This window comes from Aaosphaeria arxii, assembly GCF_010015735.1.
Source record: "Aaosphaeria arxii CBS 175.79 unplaced genomic scaffold BU24scaffold_13, whole genome shotgun sequence".
Lineage (NCBI taxonomy): Eukaryota > Fungi > Ascomycota > Dothideomycetes > Pleosporales > Aaosphaeria > Aaosphaeria arxii.
Window position 1 is genome coordinate 888,273 of NW_022983486.1, and position 16,864 is coordinate 905,136.

The 16,864-nt window shown below is 51.7% G+C and overlaps 5 protein-coding genes across 5 annotated transcripts; 1 reads left to right on the forward strand and 4 right to left on the reverse strand.

Annotated features, from left to right (window-relative positions):
* Positions 1–715: 715 nt before the first annotated feature.
* On the reverse strand, positions 716–1,834 carry BU24DRAFT_414976 (uncharacterized protein; the record flags this gene model as incomplete). Its single annotated transcript, XM_033526261.1, has 3 exons — positions 716–774; positions 833–1,599; positions 1,734–1,834. 3 exons carry the CDS (start codon positions 1,832–1,834, stop codon positions 716–718), a joined length of 927 nt encoding a protein of 308 aa, XP_033378009.1.
* A 192-nt stretch (positions 1,835–2,026) lies between these two features.
* Positions 2,027–3,620, reverse strand: BU24DRAFT_80547 (uncharacterized protein). The gene is made up of 3 exons (XM_033534652.1): positions 3,346–3,620; positions 2,347–3,232; positions 2,027–2,278 (listed from the first exon to the last, which is right to left on the reverse strand). The coding sequence occupies exons 1-3, from the start codon at positions 3,408–3,410 to the stop codon at positions 2,198–2,200; spliced, it is 1,032 nt and encodes a 343-aa protein (XP_033378010.1). The 5' UTR covers positions 3,411–3,620; the 3' UTR covers positions 2,027–2,197.
* Positions 3,621–4,146: 526 nt separating this feature from the next.
* BU24DRAFT_380251 (multidrug efflux transporter AcrB transmembrane domain-containing protein) lies at positions 4,147–8,598 on the reverse strand. Its single transcript, XM_033524715.1, has 2 exons — positions 4,595–8,598; positions 4,147–4,513 (listed from the first exon to the last, which is right to left on the reverse strand). Exons 1-2 carry the CDS (start codon positions 8,198–8,200, stop codon positions 4,301–4,303), a joined length of 3,819 nt encoding a protein of 1,272 aa, XP_033378011.1. The 5' UTR covers positions 8,201–8,598; the 3' UTR covers positions 4,147–4,300.
* A 395-nt stretch (positions 8,599–8,993) lies between these two features.
* On the reverse strand, positions 8,994–12,795 carry BU24DRAFT_80650 (ARM repeat-containing protein). Its single transcript, XM_033534654.1, has 4 exons — positions 12,526–12,795; positions 10,170–12,474; positions 9,236–9,981; positions 8,994–9,180 (listed from the first exon to the last, which is right to left on the reverse strand). Exons 1-4 carry the CDS (start codon positions 12,569–12,571, stop codon positions 9,038–9,040), a joined length of 3,240 nt encoding a protein of 1,079 aa, XP_033378012.1. The 5' UTR covers positions 12,572–12,795; the 3' UTR covers positions 8,994–9,037.
* Positions 12,796–13,256: 461 nt separating this feature from the next.
* Positions 13,257–16,208, forward strand: BU24DRAFT_455610 (uncharacterized protein). Its single transcript, XM_033531379.1, has 4 exons — positions 13,257–13,428; positions 13,498–13,654; positions 13,709–13,820; positions 13,876–16,208. The coding sequence occupies exons 1-4, from the start codon at positions 13,420–13,422 to the stop codon at positions 15,722–15,724; spliced, it is 2,127 nt and encodes a 708-aa protein (XP_033378013.1). The 5' UTR covers positions 13,257–13,419; the 3' UTR covers positions 15,725–16,208.
* The last annotated feature ends 656 nt before the right edge of the window (positions 16,209–16,864 follow it).

Consider the following 16,864-nt stretch of genomic DNA (forward strand, 5'->3'; position numbering starts at 1 on the left):
CGCATTACGCTCAAACTCGAACCCGTTACGCATGGTCATCGGATCAACGTCTTTTCCTGCAGATTCCTTGTCTTCGTTTTCTGGTGGCCTGAAGGCGAAGTCGAAGGGGAGGTGCTTGCCGAGTGGGAACGGCATTGTGCGTGAGGTTGATTTTGAGCGGTGGGAGACTATTTTTTTTTTCAAGCAAAAGGTAACGAGAGATTGGAAATTCTATAGAAGTCTTCTGGGATATCATATGATACAACACATGAGGAGGATCATAATGTTGTGGCTGGGAGGGCGAGGTCATACAAACTAGACTCAATGTGCGAGCGATCTAGCCTGTTCGGGCATATTGTGTAAGTATAGCAATGCAGCAACAGATCTTCGTTGTATGCTCTGTATGTACATTACAACAATCTGCGGGAATATGGAAATAATGATTCTATTGTCAGGGTATGGAGTAAGAATCCTTTAATTTTTTTGATGCTTCAGCTAGAGTTTCTTTCTACAATTCTTATCCGACTGATATGGGGGTCTAAACTATGTATATCTCGACGAGAAAACAAATAGACAGCGCGAAGCATACTACAAACAAATAGCATTTCTGCCTTTGCTGGTCCAATGGGATGGATCGAAACTCAATTTGACCCCTGAAGATCCGGCCATCTAATATACTCTACGATGATTCCTCTCAGACACAGAAAATCATAAAAACGTCGAAGCCAACCTGTCTCTACTGCAGCCATGCTTTCGGCTGGTCCGCATGTCCGGCCAGGTACTCAGGACAATGCTCTGCAAATCACATTAGCCATCATCCCATCAACGATCCAAGGGGGTGGGAACAACAAACCTCTCGCCTCCCTCACCAACCCATCAAAAACCTCCCTACTCCCCACCAACGTCCCCTCAAACGGACACTTCGCCCCCTTATACGTAAACGACTCCAACAACGTGACATTGAACCCCTTCTCTTGCAGCTCAAACAACACCGGCGCAATCGCCTCCACTAAATCCAGGATACTACTCCGTAGCTCGATGGTCCGGGGATACGCAATCGCGACGCCGACTCGCAGCCTGAAGCCCCGGGGGTGGGCGACGCCGTGCAGCATGGAGAGGTAGCGCACGTAGTCTGCGCGGATGGCGGCGATCTCGTCGTCTTCCCAGGCTTGCGCGACGCGCGAGACGTGCCACTCGTCTGTGGGCATGGTGGCGTTCTTGTCGGCTTCCATGAAGACGTCGAGGGCGCGGATGTGGTCTTTGATGGGGAGGCCGAGGTTGAAGATGTCGGGGGTTTGGGTGAAGAGGACGGGGATTTGGACGGCCCAGCGGGCAATGATGAGGAGCTGCGAATAGGCGTAGGAGGCGGCTTCGAGGGCGGTCGGGAGGCCCACGAGGTCCGGTTGGAAGATGGTGGTGCAGGTGCGGGTCCAGATTCCGGGGGGGAGGCCGTCGAGGTAGTTGAAGGGTTCGCCGCGGGTGAGGGCGATTTGGTCTAGGAAGTCGTCGACGAGGATGTCGTAGATGATTAGGCGGAGCTCGCGGGGGAGCTTTGTGTGGAGCGGTGTTGTGATGCTTAGGAGACCGGATTGGTCTTGTGAAGCACTGGCTTTTGTAGTACTGTAGTGACGAGGTCAGCTATGAACAGATGGAATCAATGTTATGAAAAGTACTCATCGTATAGCAAAGGCTTGAGTCGCCTGTCATTCCGCCTGTCTGATGCATTCTATATAACTCTAACTTGGGGAACATACTTGCTTGACGTGGTCCCATCCTCGCCCTTTTGCTGTTGTTGACCTCCTATTACAACCTCCGGCCCCACATCATTACGCTGAGCAACCTCACTTGAACTCATGGCCCAAGCGAATTGATTCATGTGTCAAACTTAATTTCTGCTTTTTAAAAGACGTGGAAAACTGGCGTGGACGGAGAGAGTAGAAGGTGTTTAGTGTTTATTGATTGTAGTTAGGCGAATGTAAACATGTAAGATCTTTCGTTGTCTGCCTGACCCAGTCAGGTCATGGCGCTATGCCTCATTAGGGAATCCGAAATGGCAGGCTTATGTCCGATGATCATTGGGATTGAAGAAATGCGATATATATGATGGAATTCCTCCTATGTAACGCCGAAGTCAATTGACAAAAACCCAAAGAACGATTCTGTGCGTGCATTGTGGGTATATTCGTAACCTCAAAAGAATTTCATGGAATGAGATGCATCAGCGGCGCATGTCCCGAAAAGACGAATGACAACCATCCAGCCTGTGTTGAATGACTTCAGCAAGGAAATCATGTTTCTCCTGTTCGATAGCAAGATCAATTAGCATCCATCGACAATTCACCTTCCAAAACGACGACATGAACTTACACAATCCTGATCCCCGCCAACCTTCCACCCATCCCTCCCCTCCCAATACCCCCTCGACCCAACCTCAACACCATCACCAGCCGCGAACAGATCCGTAAAAACCGTCTGCATCCCCGCATCCTTCCCAGAAGCCTGCATCCACGCAGACTCATTCCTCGACACCTCAGCCCTAAACCCCCGCTCCCTAAGCTCAAACACAATCGGCGCAAGCAACCTAAACGTATGCATCATAGGCAGTACGCTGAACTCCTGCACCACAAACTCCACCTTGACACCCCTCCTCTCCCCACCGTCTTCCATGGCCGAAACCATCTTCCTGACCCGCGCGGCCAGCGCATCGAACACGGCGGCCGCGCGCTCGTCAAAGAACTTCGCGTGCGAGGTCCTCGCGTCGAAGAAGATGCGCGGCGCCTTGACGGGGAGGACGAGGTGTCGCACGTGATGGCCTGGCACGACACTGCTACCTAGGAAATCCTCGCGCAGGAAGGACGTCAGGATTGCGTCGGGGCAGTTCGGAGACAGTTCGAAGGAGTTGGTGCGGTAGAAGGCTTGCGCCATCTCGTCCAGGGCCCAGGAGGGGAGGGTCTTGCGGGATATGAGGCGGGAGAGGAAGGGGGTGCGGAGGGGTTTGGAGGGTCGGGGCGCGGAGACTATGGTTGCGTTTTCGACGACGGTCCAGGGGGAGGGCGGGGAGAGGGCGAGGAGGTGGTGGTAGATTATGTCTCTGAGTTCGCGGGGGAGGAGGGTGGAGAAGTTGGTGATGAGTTGGGAGAATTCATGGTCATTGATATTGTTGTTGTTGTTCTTGTTCTGCTTTGGGTCCAAGGAGTGTTGGGTGATGGGTGTTTGCGCAGGTGGATTCGCAGGTTGTTGCACTCGGTGATGGCTGTTGGGAGAAATCCAATTGTGTTAACTGGTGTATACGCAGACGCACATAAATCCGGGGAAGGGGAGCAAGGGGAAAGGGTTTAAAGTGGACACAAACAATGGGGCACCAACAGCATATAATATGGGGAAGCAAGATCAAACTGCTCCACGCTCTGGGTAACGACGCATTGAGACATATCGTGTGGATTCGAAAAACAAAACAAGAAGACAAAAGACGGGAGTAAGAGAATGGGAAGAGGAAGAAGGAGAGGCTGAAGTTAAAAACACCAAATGATTAACGAACGGCTCACGAGACTTCTTGGGAGGTACCTACACAAGAGTACGTACCCGCAGTGTTGGACGGACTTAATCCGTGAATGGTTATCCGAGGCACGCGGGGAGGGAATGGGAAGGGGAAGGGGACCTAAAGACGGGACGAGAACGGAGTCGAATCCAATAATTGATTCGTTGTGCCTGTCCAAGAAGCTTCTATGCCTGGTAGAGTATCATCTCCATCTCCATCTCCATCTTTTCCCTTTGCCCTTTGCCCTTTGCCCTTTGCCCTCTGCCCATTTCCCACCAGATTTGCCCTGCATTCGCGTCCTCCTCGCCACTGGGAACCCCCTGGATTCCCCGCACTACATCCCACTCACCCACTACAGGTACACTACTTTGTTACATACAAAAACCATTGAACCAATCCTTCGTCTATCACTAGATACACAATAGTAACAGTAGTGACAGTGCTAAGTTGTTCCCCTCGCACTAGTAGTCCTGACCGTTCGCTCACCCACCTCACCTCATCTCACCTCACGCGGTCTGGGCCGCCTTACCTAAAACCCTAGGTCTGTATGCTGCATTACGCTGCTCTTCTCAACAATAAGTGGTTGCCACAGGATCTGCAATAATGCAACCAACCCATACACTCTTTGTGTGGAACTTATTCAATTTCTATGCCAAGGATACTATTACAACAATAACACAGACGGGGTGGCCCTCCGAAATCGACTCCGACACCGAAACCGGAGCTGCCCCAGGGTCGGAGTACCATACCAAACCACCCCCTCCCCAGGTAACCGTTAAATGCTTAGTAGTCGCTATCGTACTCTTCCTCGTCGTCGCCCAATAACGCAGGATACTGTCTGCTCCTCAGGTCCTGCTCCAACCCCCCGTCACTCTCGGGATCAACGTATCCCTTTCCTCCCACCAGACTTAGAAGCACTGGTAGCAGGACGAGAGAGTGCGTGGCTGCCCACACTACCAGCGCCACCCAGACTCGGAAGTAGTAGATCTCGAAAATCTGTGTCGAACGAACCAATAGTTAGTTTCCGTTTCAAGGCACGTGAGGAAATGTACAGAAATGATGATGGAATCATCTTACCTTGCTGCGCGTGAAAGCTAGTACTCCCACTCCAAGAATCTTGGTAATCGTAATGCCCGAGATGACAGAACTTGCGACGTTGACCATCGCGGTCCATGCCCGCGCATCCCGTCCACGGAATCGGTGTCGCGGCGCACGCTCCATGGTGGCACGACTCGGGAACGTGTAGGCGCGGGCAATGTGGGCGGTGAATTCGACGCTGATGCCCACGCAAATGATCAAGTTGACCAGTGACACTGCGTTCAGGGAAACCCCGAGTATGGCCATCGATCCAATGATTGAAGCAATGGTCATGGCAACCACAAGTGTCACCACAACCGCGGTCTGGATGGAGCCAAGGAGAATGGTAGTGACTACCAGTGTTGCCCCAAGAGCGGAGCCCAGAAGAGCGCCAGTGAGGCGGACGATTGATGTATACTGATCGAAGAAGATGTAGAATTTGGAGTAAGGGAACACCTCCGTATCAACGTCCTTCGATATCTGTTTCGATATCCGGCGAGCTGCAGTGTACGCAGCAATGAAGTCCTTCTGCGAGCGCAATGGTGTATGGAACGTCCGGAAATGGGAAGCGGGAATGGTGAGTTGTTTCTCATCTATGACGAGGGCGTCTGAGTACGCAGCTGCACCTCCTAGTGGGCAGTCTTCCGTCGTGGGAGCCTTGATCCAGCGGCTAAGATAATCAATGAATTCCTGGCCTTCTGGCATTCCAGACAGAGTAATATTCCATGGCGGATCGCGACCTTTGAAGCAAGGCTGGTTTTTTTCATCGAGGCAACACTTCTCATTATCAGGACTAAGCCAGAGGAAGAAGTCATCAACCCAATTAGCGGCAGATGCTGTGAGGTAGGACACCTCGGGCCTCTTCCTCTCAGCCTCGATAATGTTGGCAAGACTCTCTTGGTGGCAGGTGGAAAATCTACCACACAGTTCCTTTTGCTCTTCCCTACGGGTGACGTTGAGCTCTTTAGTGATGAAGTACACAGGGGGGCCAGCGTCGAAGTAGTCATACAGATCGTTGAAATAGGGGATCAAGTATGAGTCGCTCGGTATCGCAATTCTCTGGTCAAGTCCTAGTTCGACGCTGGGGAAAAGCGCCACCGCAGCGGTGAATATGCCAAAGAAGACTGCAATGATTCCAACTTTGGTCTTCTTACCCAGAAGTGCGGGAGCATACGTCTTTCGGATGAATCGTTGAAGTCCACCCTCCTCACCAGTTCCATGTCCAATGCCGCCATTGAGATATCCCGAATCAGCCCGCGGAACTTTCGCACAAGGGAAGCAATCTGCACGATTGGCCTCCACGCGGTATTGATTGAGGGAGAGAACAGCGATGAACATGGTGACCTGCAGAACAGCGTTGATGAACACAGCACCAGCAGCATACGCAGCGAAATTCCGGACCGCTGGCATGCCTACGGCACATCCGAGAGAAAAGGCGACAGTCTCGGTAGTCGCAGACAGCAAAATGGAGGGTCCCATGCGGCCGAGCGCTCTAGAAACGCGTTCAGGCACGGAACCTTCCGGATGACTGATGTTGACTCGTTCGAACTCATGGACAATGAGGAAAATGTTGTCCACACCAACCGCTAGGACGAGAAATGGAATGACTTCAGCAATGATCAGAGTCACTTTGATGCCCGCGGCAGAGAAAAGTCCAACAGAAGCTGATACCGACATAAGCACGATCAAAATACCCACGATACCTAGCATAAACTTGGATTGTACGAGAGCATTGGCGGGGTTGCGTAGTAGTGATTGAACAGTGAGGGTCGTTGAGCCCAACGCCAGCGATGCGTACAAGAACATAATGATGTAACTGACCACCACTATCTTCGCATCGGTGTTTGTGCTCTTGTTCAGTTCTTGTTCGAGGCTGACCTCTGTGTTGAAGCTGAGTCGGAGTCCGCGTTTCTGTGCTTGATCTTGGTATATTTGCAACATGTACTTGATGCTGTCCTCCCAGTCCATGGCACGCTCAAGCTCGGGAGTTCCTTCAGGGTGGTTATTCACGACCCAAGTGATGACAAGGGCATTCGCGTCGAGCACATTTTTGTCTACGCCGCCGAACAACAAGCGCGGATCGAGGGGCTGTTGGAAAGTTGGCAGACACGAGGATGGGTTGTCGGTGCAGCCCAAGAGTTGCTCATCCCAAGCTGAAGGGTCGACTTCGTTGAAATCGCTTTGGAAGTAGCCCGTAACGGACTGCACAACACAGTCGTCGCCGACAGGCTTAAAACACACCTCGTCCAAAGTAACACCTTGACGGAAGGATTTGTGGCGACGGACTTGGCTCTCAATATCGAACCACCACTGTAGTGTGTCGTAGCTCAGGACAGGGCCAGTCTCATTAACAAGGAAGACCTGCTCCGCTCGGAAGAAGGGACCGAACTTTTCGTCAAAGAAGACTTTCTCTTGAGCAGCGGCGGAGTCTGGCGACACCCAAAGACGAACTGGGTCAGTCTCCACTTGAAACCTAAGCCATCCTAAACTCATCAGGATGACGACCAATACACTGGAGACAATGGTTATCGCCGGAAATTTCGCACAAACATATCCAAGTCTGCTGAATATGCGATCGCACCAGGTATTCACAAAGTAATGCTTGGTGGGTCGATCCAGCATACCCACGTTGTGCACAATGTCTCCCTCGTCTTCATCGTCGCTAGGTTCGATGTCGTGCAAAAGCCGCAGCCTTTCATGCTTATGCTTCGAGTGGTTCTGATAGGCAACATGGCCCGCTACTGCAATGCACAACAAGCCAAGTAGGATTGAGTAGATGAGAATTACGGCAAATGACAAGCAGGGCAAAAGTCCAACACGGCATTCTTTCGTTGCGCTCACCTCGGGGAGTTCTGCGCAAGAACCTCCGCAATCGAGACACGCGCAACGGTACCTCTCGTCGGTGGAATTACAGGGATGCGCCTCCTTGTCCATTGGCTCAAGCCCTGGAAACTTATCATCTTCCGGTCGTGGGAAATCCATCTGGAAAGGGCTGCCAAGTGCCTTTTGGTCTCCTAAGAACTTGAGAAACTCTGTATAATTCTTTGCGCCGCCTCCGATGAAATCCATAGCCTTTCCGTTGGTCGCACCAAACTTGACATCTTTGCAACTGTCGTAGAATTGAGACCCGTATGCATTGGAAACGAGATGGTCTAGCTCGGTAGCAAGGTAATTGTCACCCTTCGGTGCCGTATCGGTAACGTTAACGAATAAAGATTGATCTGGAGAGCAGGTGAATGTACAGAACAGGTTGAAAAAGTTGGCTTTGCAAGCTGGACACGCGTTGATGATTGGTGTCACTCGCTGGAGGTTCGACGAGAGTGCATCGATCTGTTCCTCGTTACAGCAGACATCCGAGTCTGACCAGCTCTCGCCACAAATGTTGACGAGTTTCTTCCTTAAATCCTCATCCGGGGTCTTCGCCAGTCCGTTATCCGGGCAAGGTAGCTGTCCTCCAAAGAAGCTCTTTTTGCCACAGTGTCCGCGTATCGCGCATCTGCCTTTCTCATGTTTCGTTGTCAGATCAGGACCTGCCAACGCTGCCCCGGTCAGAATAGACAGCAGCCCTGCCGTTATAAGCTGCCATCCGCCTCCGGAACACCGCATCGCGCGTTTGGTGCTTCACGGAAGCAAAGGTCGGGACGAATGCGCAGTGGCTAAACCACTGGCCGAGGCGACAATTCACCACGTTCTTGGATCACAACGACGTGGTAATATAACTTTATAGCAGTATTGGGCACACGAGTGTATATTGGTCGGCGAAGTCGCTTGGGAACGACACAAAGTCGAGGTAGAAGCAATCGAGGGTTAGGAATGACGCTGCGTTGGGAACGAGACAAAGCTGCTTCAGAATGGACGGCCGAGAGCCCAAATCGATGAATGAAAGACAATACGTGTTAATATCTCTGCTTCTTCATGCGAAGAGAGCTAAGCAGTGGTAGCTAGCCAGTAGAATGCGACGGAGGCGTGAGGATGCAGAGAGATGAAGCTCGCAGGCTGCCGCGCGATCGCGGGATTTACAGTGACCTCACCGTTGGATCAGTCAGGTACCGACGCTTGGACAGGCCGGTTTCGGTTATGATCGACACTAACAAAGTCACACGCATGTTGCTCGGATCCAGCCCAAGCCGCCTTATTAAACAGAGTGAATGTATGCAAATGGAAATTACGTACTCCAATTCAAGCTGAAAATCAGTATTTAGTTATGGAAAAATCCTCACGAATTCAATCAACAGTGAATTCACACAACCAATGATGCACAGTACTTGACCAAGTATTTTTTGGAAATCACAAGTTGTTTATTCATTAACATCGTAACCATGGGAGTTTTCCCTTGTTGTGCCTTTCCACTCTAATAAATATTGCCCACTCATCTGCTTTTTGTTGTCCTTGGGGTATCCAGAAAATCCGACCGTCATATAGATAAAACCTCGCTCAATCTTTCTACTTTTGCAAATACTTCACAAGCTCAACGACCTGCGACCTGGTCTCTTCCTCGAGTTGCTCCTCGGGTGGGCCGAGGACCTTCTCGAAGACCGTCATCAACTGAGGAGTCAACTGCTGGATGGTGGGCTCGTTGGCCTGGTCTGTGATGGTTATTAGCTATTGCACAATGTGATGCGCGTACTTGATAATACGTACAAAGCTTTACAATCATGCTGAAGATGGGCTTGTTCTCCTCGTAATCCTCGCGAAGGGGGAGAAGCTGGACGAGCCGAGGGAGAACCTCTCCGATGGGAATCTTATCAGGGTACTTCGATGTCATTCGGCTCACGCATCCAGCGGTGTTGTCGAGCAGGCGAGCCTCATTTTGAGCATCGAGCAGGGGCTCGATCTTGGAGAAGATGGTTTGGAGAGACTTCAAGATCTCAGCATCATTGGTGGTCTTCTCACAGAGAAGGCCAATGCCGTAAACAGCGTTAGACTTGGTCTCTGGGTCCTCGTCGGAGAGACGATGAAGAAGAAGCTTCAGCGAAGAGGTAGTGTAGGGTGTGCATGCCTCGCCCATGTTGCCAATGCACTCGGCAATGGTACCCACGGCAGCACTACGCTCAGTGGACTCCTGGCTGCTGGCATACTTGACGATTGGTTTCTCGAACATCTTCCAGAGCTCACCAAAGGCGGGGCCGAGAGCAACGGCGAGGCATGTCACAGCCTCCATGGCAGTCTCGATAACCAGCCAGTCGTATTCAGACGACTCGTCAAGAACATCTTCATCATCACCCTCGTCACCGAGATCCTGCTGGCAGGGGTGACGCTTAGTGATGACTGATAGTAGCTGCTGGCAGATTTGAGGAACAGCGGTTCCTTGATCGGTAATCAAAACCGCAGGTCCACACAGCTTGAGAGTAGCAGCAACATCACGGTTGATGTCCGTAACAGTACCCCTAGTTGCTTAGTTAGTCGCGTGCCTCGTAAGAAACGTGGAAAGCAATATAATGAATAACAGTAACTCAGAAGCAGATTCGTGTTCGCCTCAATTGCACTTTGGCATCAGAGTGAGCTGGGATTAACGAAGATTGATCATCCTTGTAGAGTGATGTGAAAAAGAAAAGTGAACAAGCATGAAACTTACCGGTCCATCTCATCCTGCCAGATAGCCAAAGTGGCAGTAATGACGAGGTTACCCAGCTTCTTCAACTCATGTGGGGGTTCGGTCTGGAGAGGCAAGCCGGGTGTCCATTTGGCCATTCCGTCGCCCTCTGCCATGCCCCAAATGCAGGCATAGGTGCGCCATAGAGTACCAATAGCAGCCTTACGGATGCCCTCATAGGAGTGCTCAACGAGCTCAAGCAACTTGGTTACCGTGCTCTCGAGGTAAGGGAGATATTCACGGCGAGTGTGAGTGATGATGTCACCGTACACCTCGGCCGCGATCTCCTTTTCCATGGCAATGGCGGTGACACCTTCAATGTCATCCCAGCCCTCATCATCCATGGCAGCCTCGTTGAGATCGCTGTCATCGTCATCAGTTGCGGCAGCAACCTTGATCTTCTTGCCTTCAACGACAACCTCGGATCCAAGAAGGTCGGCAGCATCGGCGCCCAAAGCAACCTCCAGGTCAGTCTCGTCCTGCTCTAAGCAGTCCTGGAGACCTTTGACAGCGCCGGGGAGGTACTTTGCGAACTGTTCCTCATAGACCTTGGCCATTGTGCTCCAGAGAATGTAGCTGGTCTCACGGAGGCGAGGGTGGTCTAAATGCAGTGCCTCTTCGGAAGCCTCCATGAGAGGCAACACATAGGGCTCAAAGGGCTGAGCACCGACAGCGGAAGCAATCTTGCCCATCGAATCGCACACGACGCCACGGAGTTCGAGGTCATCTTGGCTGTCCTTGATCCTGACATATGGGGAGAGCGAGTTCATGGTGGATTCAAAGTAAGGAAGGAAGGACTCTTCGGCAGCCGATGCAATAGAACCGACAGCACCGATAGCTGCGCCCTTGCACTTGAAGTCATCATGGTGGAAGAACTTGCTGAAGCGGGGTACAAGTTCGCCGACATACTGAGCAGCTTCCTCAGACTCAAGACCTTCAATGAGAGAGTCAATGGCATGGCAGCTGCCTCGGATGATCTGCAGGTTGCGCTCATCATCTGCGGATTGAAGGTTGTTGACAGCCAAATCGTAATTCTTCATGATAGCGGGAATGACGCGGGCATGCTCCTTGCCAACATCTTCAGCCAGATCGTCCGCCAAACGAGCAACACCGTTCAAAGCAGCGGCCCTGACCTTGAGCTCAGGATCCTCGAGAAGGTGAAGAACCATGGGCAGAATCTCGTGTAGCTGGGTGGCGATGAAGTCCGGAGCACCCTCAACGCACATGCCAAGGGCAAGAATACCAGCTTGACGGTGGTCTGGGTTCTGTGAGTTGAAGTACTGTCCAAGGGCCTTCATCAAAGGAATGACGACCTGGCTCGGGGGCAGGCTCGAGGCGAGAATGTCGAGCAGTCCAAGAGCTGACCTGGCAGGTGTAACGTCCTCGTCATCACTGGACAAGTCGCCAAGTTCAGTGACGATTTCGAGGGCCTTGAGAGTCAACTCCTCTCCAATCCTCAAGCTCTGTACCTTGAGCTTGCGGTAACGGACGCACTGCATGAGGAAGGCCAATGCTTGGGATCGATAATCGTCGTCGATAGAAGTAGTGCTGCCAAGCTCCATCATGAATTTAACGAGATCACCGAAGTGCTTTTGTAGCAAGGCCGACTCGCAGCCAAGGAGGGTTTGGAACACCTCGAATGCCTGCAAGGCGTTATCCTCATCACCCTCATCGACGGTAGCCTTGAGGACGTTGACCATGCCAGGGATAGCATCCTGGAATTGAGCGAGAGACTTGGGGTCCTCTTCGGGATCAAGGAGCATAGCGAGGCGGCTCAATGCAAGCATTGTGTTAACCCTGACCTCGGCGCTCTCGGGGTCTTGGATGGTGGAGCTGAACAGGGTGTACAAGTCACTGATCTTGCCAGGGAATGTATCACCAACAGACTCGAGGGTGGTCCAGATGATGTAAGTTCCGACTTCCCTGTGCCGGACTGTAGAGCTTGTAGACGCCTGTTGTAGGTAGCCAGGCAGATCCGCCCACTCTCCATCCTCAAAGTCCTGAGCAGCAATGGCGGCGATGACACGCGCAGCCGAGTGTCTTGTCAGTCTGAGATCCTCATTCAAAGTGAACTGGAAAATCTGGTTTCGTAGTCCATTCTTTTGTTCGGCTGGAAGCTTCTCCCAGTGCTTCGTGACCAACTTGCGGGCCTCGACCGCAGCGAGTTGGCGCAACTCAGGTTTTGCGTGGTTGCAGACGATCTGGAGGAGAGCGTTGAGGGACGCCGGCGAGGTATAGTAGTTCTTGTTCAGGTTGGCAGTGGCAGCCTTGACACGCTCGGTATCGGCTGGTAAAGTCAGAATGAAGAATCAAAACAATGGTCGAGGGACACACGTACGCTGTAACAGCCCCTCCAAGAGGCTCACGAACTCTGCCTCATCCATGTTGTCGAGTCTACTTTACGAGTGAACTCAAAAAGCAGAAAAGAAGTCAAACGCAGAGAGCGAAGACTTGTATCGCAGTGGAATGTGCGAAAAAGTTGGATGGAGAGAGAGAGGTGGGGGGAAATAATTTTTTGGTTAAAAAAGTTATCGGTTGAAGCACAGAGTGGTCCGTGCGTGCCCGCGTCAGTAGTACCTCGAACAGCTTGGTTCGGTAGTGTGTAGAGACGCGAAAGTCATCAATTGAAGTTGGGCATGTAGGCATGCCGGATAACACTTCGTCCAAGCACCGTTTCTCATCTCAATGTTTGAACAAACAGACGCGTATTGGCTGCTGTTTTGTCGCCTTGCGTTTGCGTAGCTGTGTGCAGATGCCAGGCCCTTAGGCAACGAGCCTGTACCCTGTAATCGTGCGCCATGGGGAACATTGATGGAAAACTATCCTATCCCTATTAAGAGACTAAGACGCATTTCAATTCACTGAAGCTTACTCCGTGAATGAATGAAAGAATTGGACAGTAATAATGTGAAGTGAAGAAGGATGGATTGCTGGAGGAGCTACGAGCTACTTAAAGGGTCAAGAATCAGTCTACGCTCAGGGAGATCACGCTAGTGCCATGTTGGGCCTAGCGGGGTTGGTGTCCTACGTTCTGTTTCTTCTGTTTGAAGTGAAAGTCACCCACTCCACTGTCAATCAACTTTAACGCGACCGCATTAAGGATCCTTCGACTCTTCCTATCTCCTCCTCCATTATACCCTCGTCGATTGATCTCTCTCACCTTATACCAACGACCTCTCAGGGTACCCCCCGCCATCACCAGAAATCCAAGATACCCCCCGTCTCTGTCTCTATGGCATCAGTACGTTCAACCTGCGCCGATGTTTCCAGTATCGGGGCATCAGATTCAAGCTTGACTAACGACACACAGCAAGCACCCGTTCAACCGCGCCAGTATTCCGGGAGTTATCTGCCAAATGGCGGAGCTCCATCAGGCCCCGCTCCTGGCGCAGTTCCTCTTCTTCCAAACCAAGGCCGCGTGATACAACAGGGAAGCACGAGAGTCCTCTGCATTGCTGATGTGCGAGGTACGGAATCACATTACAATCATACGTAGCTTCAGTGAACTGATCATGCGGCAGGCAATCTCCAGTCGCTGAACCAACTCGCCGCGGATGCAAGAGCAAGCTACATCATCCATACAGGTGATTTCGGTTTCTATGACGACCGCTCTCTCGACCGCATTGCCGAAAAGTACGTTCACTACACGCCTAGAAGCTACCATCACATCAGATGCTAATTCAATCAGAACCCTCAAGCATGTCGCACAATACTCCCCCCTACTTTCCGATGCTACCAAGCGCTCTATCGCATCCGCCCCGCCGCAGCCACCAATCAAGGAACGGTTTGTACGGGAACATCTACCGCTCTCCGAGTTACCTCTCTTCTTGAACAAGACCTACACTCTCAATGTGCCTGTATACACGGTCTGGGGAGCTTGCGAGGATGTTCAGGTTTTGGAGAAGCTTCGCTCGGGTGAGTACAAGATCGACAACTTGCACATCATAGATGAAGCCCATTCCCGACTCCTCGATGTCGGCGGCGTTAAGCTTCGTCTGCTTGGTCTCGGTGGTGCCGTGGTCATGCACAAGCTATTCGACAACGGTGAGGGCAGAACCACCATTGCCGGTGGACAAGGCACAATGTGGACTACTTTGCTACAGATGGGTGAACTAGTCGACACCGCAAATCGCGTCTATGATCCTACCGAAACTCGAATCTTCGTCACCCATGCCTCCCCCGCCCGTGAAGGTCTCTTGAACCAGCTTTCTGTCACCCTCAAGGCCGATTTCTCCATCTCAGCTGGCCTTCACTTCCGCTATGGCAGCTCGTACAATGAGTTCAGTGTCAACCCCACTTTGGATCATTACCGTGGAAAGCTTGCTGCTTCCAAGGCGTCTTTCAATGACGTTTGGGATACGGTCAAGTCTGAGGTCGAGCCTGCTGTCTCCGACAGTGAGTCTCAGCAAAGACTGCTGAATTTGGCTATTGAAATCGTCAACAAAATGCCATCCGTCGCACAGGGAGGAAACCCCTTCGGCGGCCCGGCTCCGGGCCCTCAGAGTGGCGTCATTGATGAGTCGGCCTTCAAGAACATGTGGAATTTCAACCTTGCAGATGCCGCCTACGGTTGGCTCGTTCTGGACGTCGACAACGGTAGGATAGGCACGGAGATGAGGGCGCAGGGTTTCAACTTCGCTCATCGCGGTGGCAAAGCTGCACCTGGACAGCCCGCACCTGGACAGCAACCAGTTCCAGCTGTTGCCAGTACTGCCCCGGCTACCGCCCCAAGCCCAGCTGCCCAACCTTCACCCGCCCAGGCACGTGCCAATGTGCCTCCAGCCAGCACTCCCCAACAAGGTGCTCGTCAAGCCGTACCCACTCCACCAATTTCTCAGCAGCAACATATCAAACCCGCAGGACAGCCTGCACGAACTGGTCCATCTCCCGTTCCCGCCGCTACCCCTAAGGAGCCAATCAAGCCAGCAACACCCCAACCCAGTGCTCTTGCCGGTGCTTCGGCGCCTGCGAACGCCGCAGCGGAGAAGGCAATTCCAAGTGAGGTCAAGCCCAATGGAACCTCGGCACCAGAGAAGGGACCATCCTCGCCCGCGCCCAGGGAGCAGGCCGAGAAGAAAGACAGCAAAGCTCTCTTCATTGTCAACGTCAAGGACGAAGAGGAGGCCAAGAATCTCCTCAGCGACGAAGACAAGGCCAAGGTGGAGAAGATTGAGAAGATCAAGCACTTCTATGTGGCGCACTTTGCCACTCCTACCGACATGACCGCCGCCTTCCATCGCATCCCCGCAGAGGTGAAGAACAACAAGTCACCTGAGAAGCCAAGCGTCAAGATCTACCGTGACCCTGCACAGCGATACGGTGCCGGGAGCTGGCAGAGCAGCAGCCGAGGCGGAATCCAAGGCGGGGGATACCGCAGCGGAGGCGCTTCTGACAGTGAGGGAGGTCGCGGGGGCCGAGGCCGTGGCGGATTCCGTGGCGGTGAGCGTGGTGGCCAACGTGGAAGAGGTGGAGGTCGCGGACGAGGATTCCGTGGAGGTCAAGGCGAGGGAGCTTCGGCATCGACTGGCGATTCATGAACGCGTCGATAGTACACCGTCTGTCGCTGCGTTTGGGTTGACTTTGGCTGTTGATCAACATCCGAGCCAGCAGTCATGCCTTCCACTCCAAATGTTGGCGGCTCACAGCTGCGCTTCTGAATCACGCACTTGGCGGAATTCTCATAGTCTCGATCTTTCTTCAGGCTTTTTCTGTGCTGAAGCCGCATAACTCGTCTTAGCGGGCGCAGGTCTTTTGCGTTTCTTCTCATTTTCTTTATCTGCCCCTTGGCGGACGACGGGGCGGGGCGACCGGCGAAGTGGCGGGCTGATTGATTCTTTTGAATCTGGTGTGGATTAAGGGTTTTTCAATGGCCGGTCTTTTTCTTCTGTAGAAAGACTTTGATCCGCATGTACCATCAAAACGACTCCTGGGGCTTGCGTTTCTTTCCAAGGTCGTAGATGGAGAGCGAATCCCACACTGCCTGTGGACTCTTCATAGAGTATGTATTGTAATGGATAAAAGGAAAAGTTGATATAAAAATGTTCTTCGAGTGAGGCCTATATTTGATGTTTAATCGTGACGACTAGACAGCCATCCGTAACATTCTTTGCACATATATCCCTATCAAGATCACCAAACCCACTTACAATATATCACCTTCCTTACACATTACTGCCATCATCCCATAAACCAAACTTACTATTCTCGCAAGTACTACCCCAAGTAGCGTTTCGTCCAGCACCAGAAACAACCACATATACACATAAACACATCCTTCACAACTACCAAAAAAATAGCAACACCTAAATCCCATCATTCATGCCTCTTATAAATCAAATAAACGCTAACATAAAACAAATTCCATTGTTTGAAAAACCTAAAATTAAAAAATAAACAAAAGAGAGAGGGGAGTGGCAGAGAACTCGAAGGAAGAAGTCTAGTCAGAAATGTGAATTCAGGAACAGTAAAGGACAAAGATCGTACCAAATATATTGCAAATGACCTAGAACATAGATTTCGAGCTCCTGGGTAAATTTGGGGTCCTATATGGTATGTTGTAGGATAGTGTTGTTTTTGGATGGGTTTGTGATTGATTGTTTTGTTGGAGTGAACTGAACGTCTGATTGCTATGGTTGACGGTGAAGTGAAATCTTAGTAGCATTAAGAAAGGACAAAAA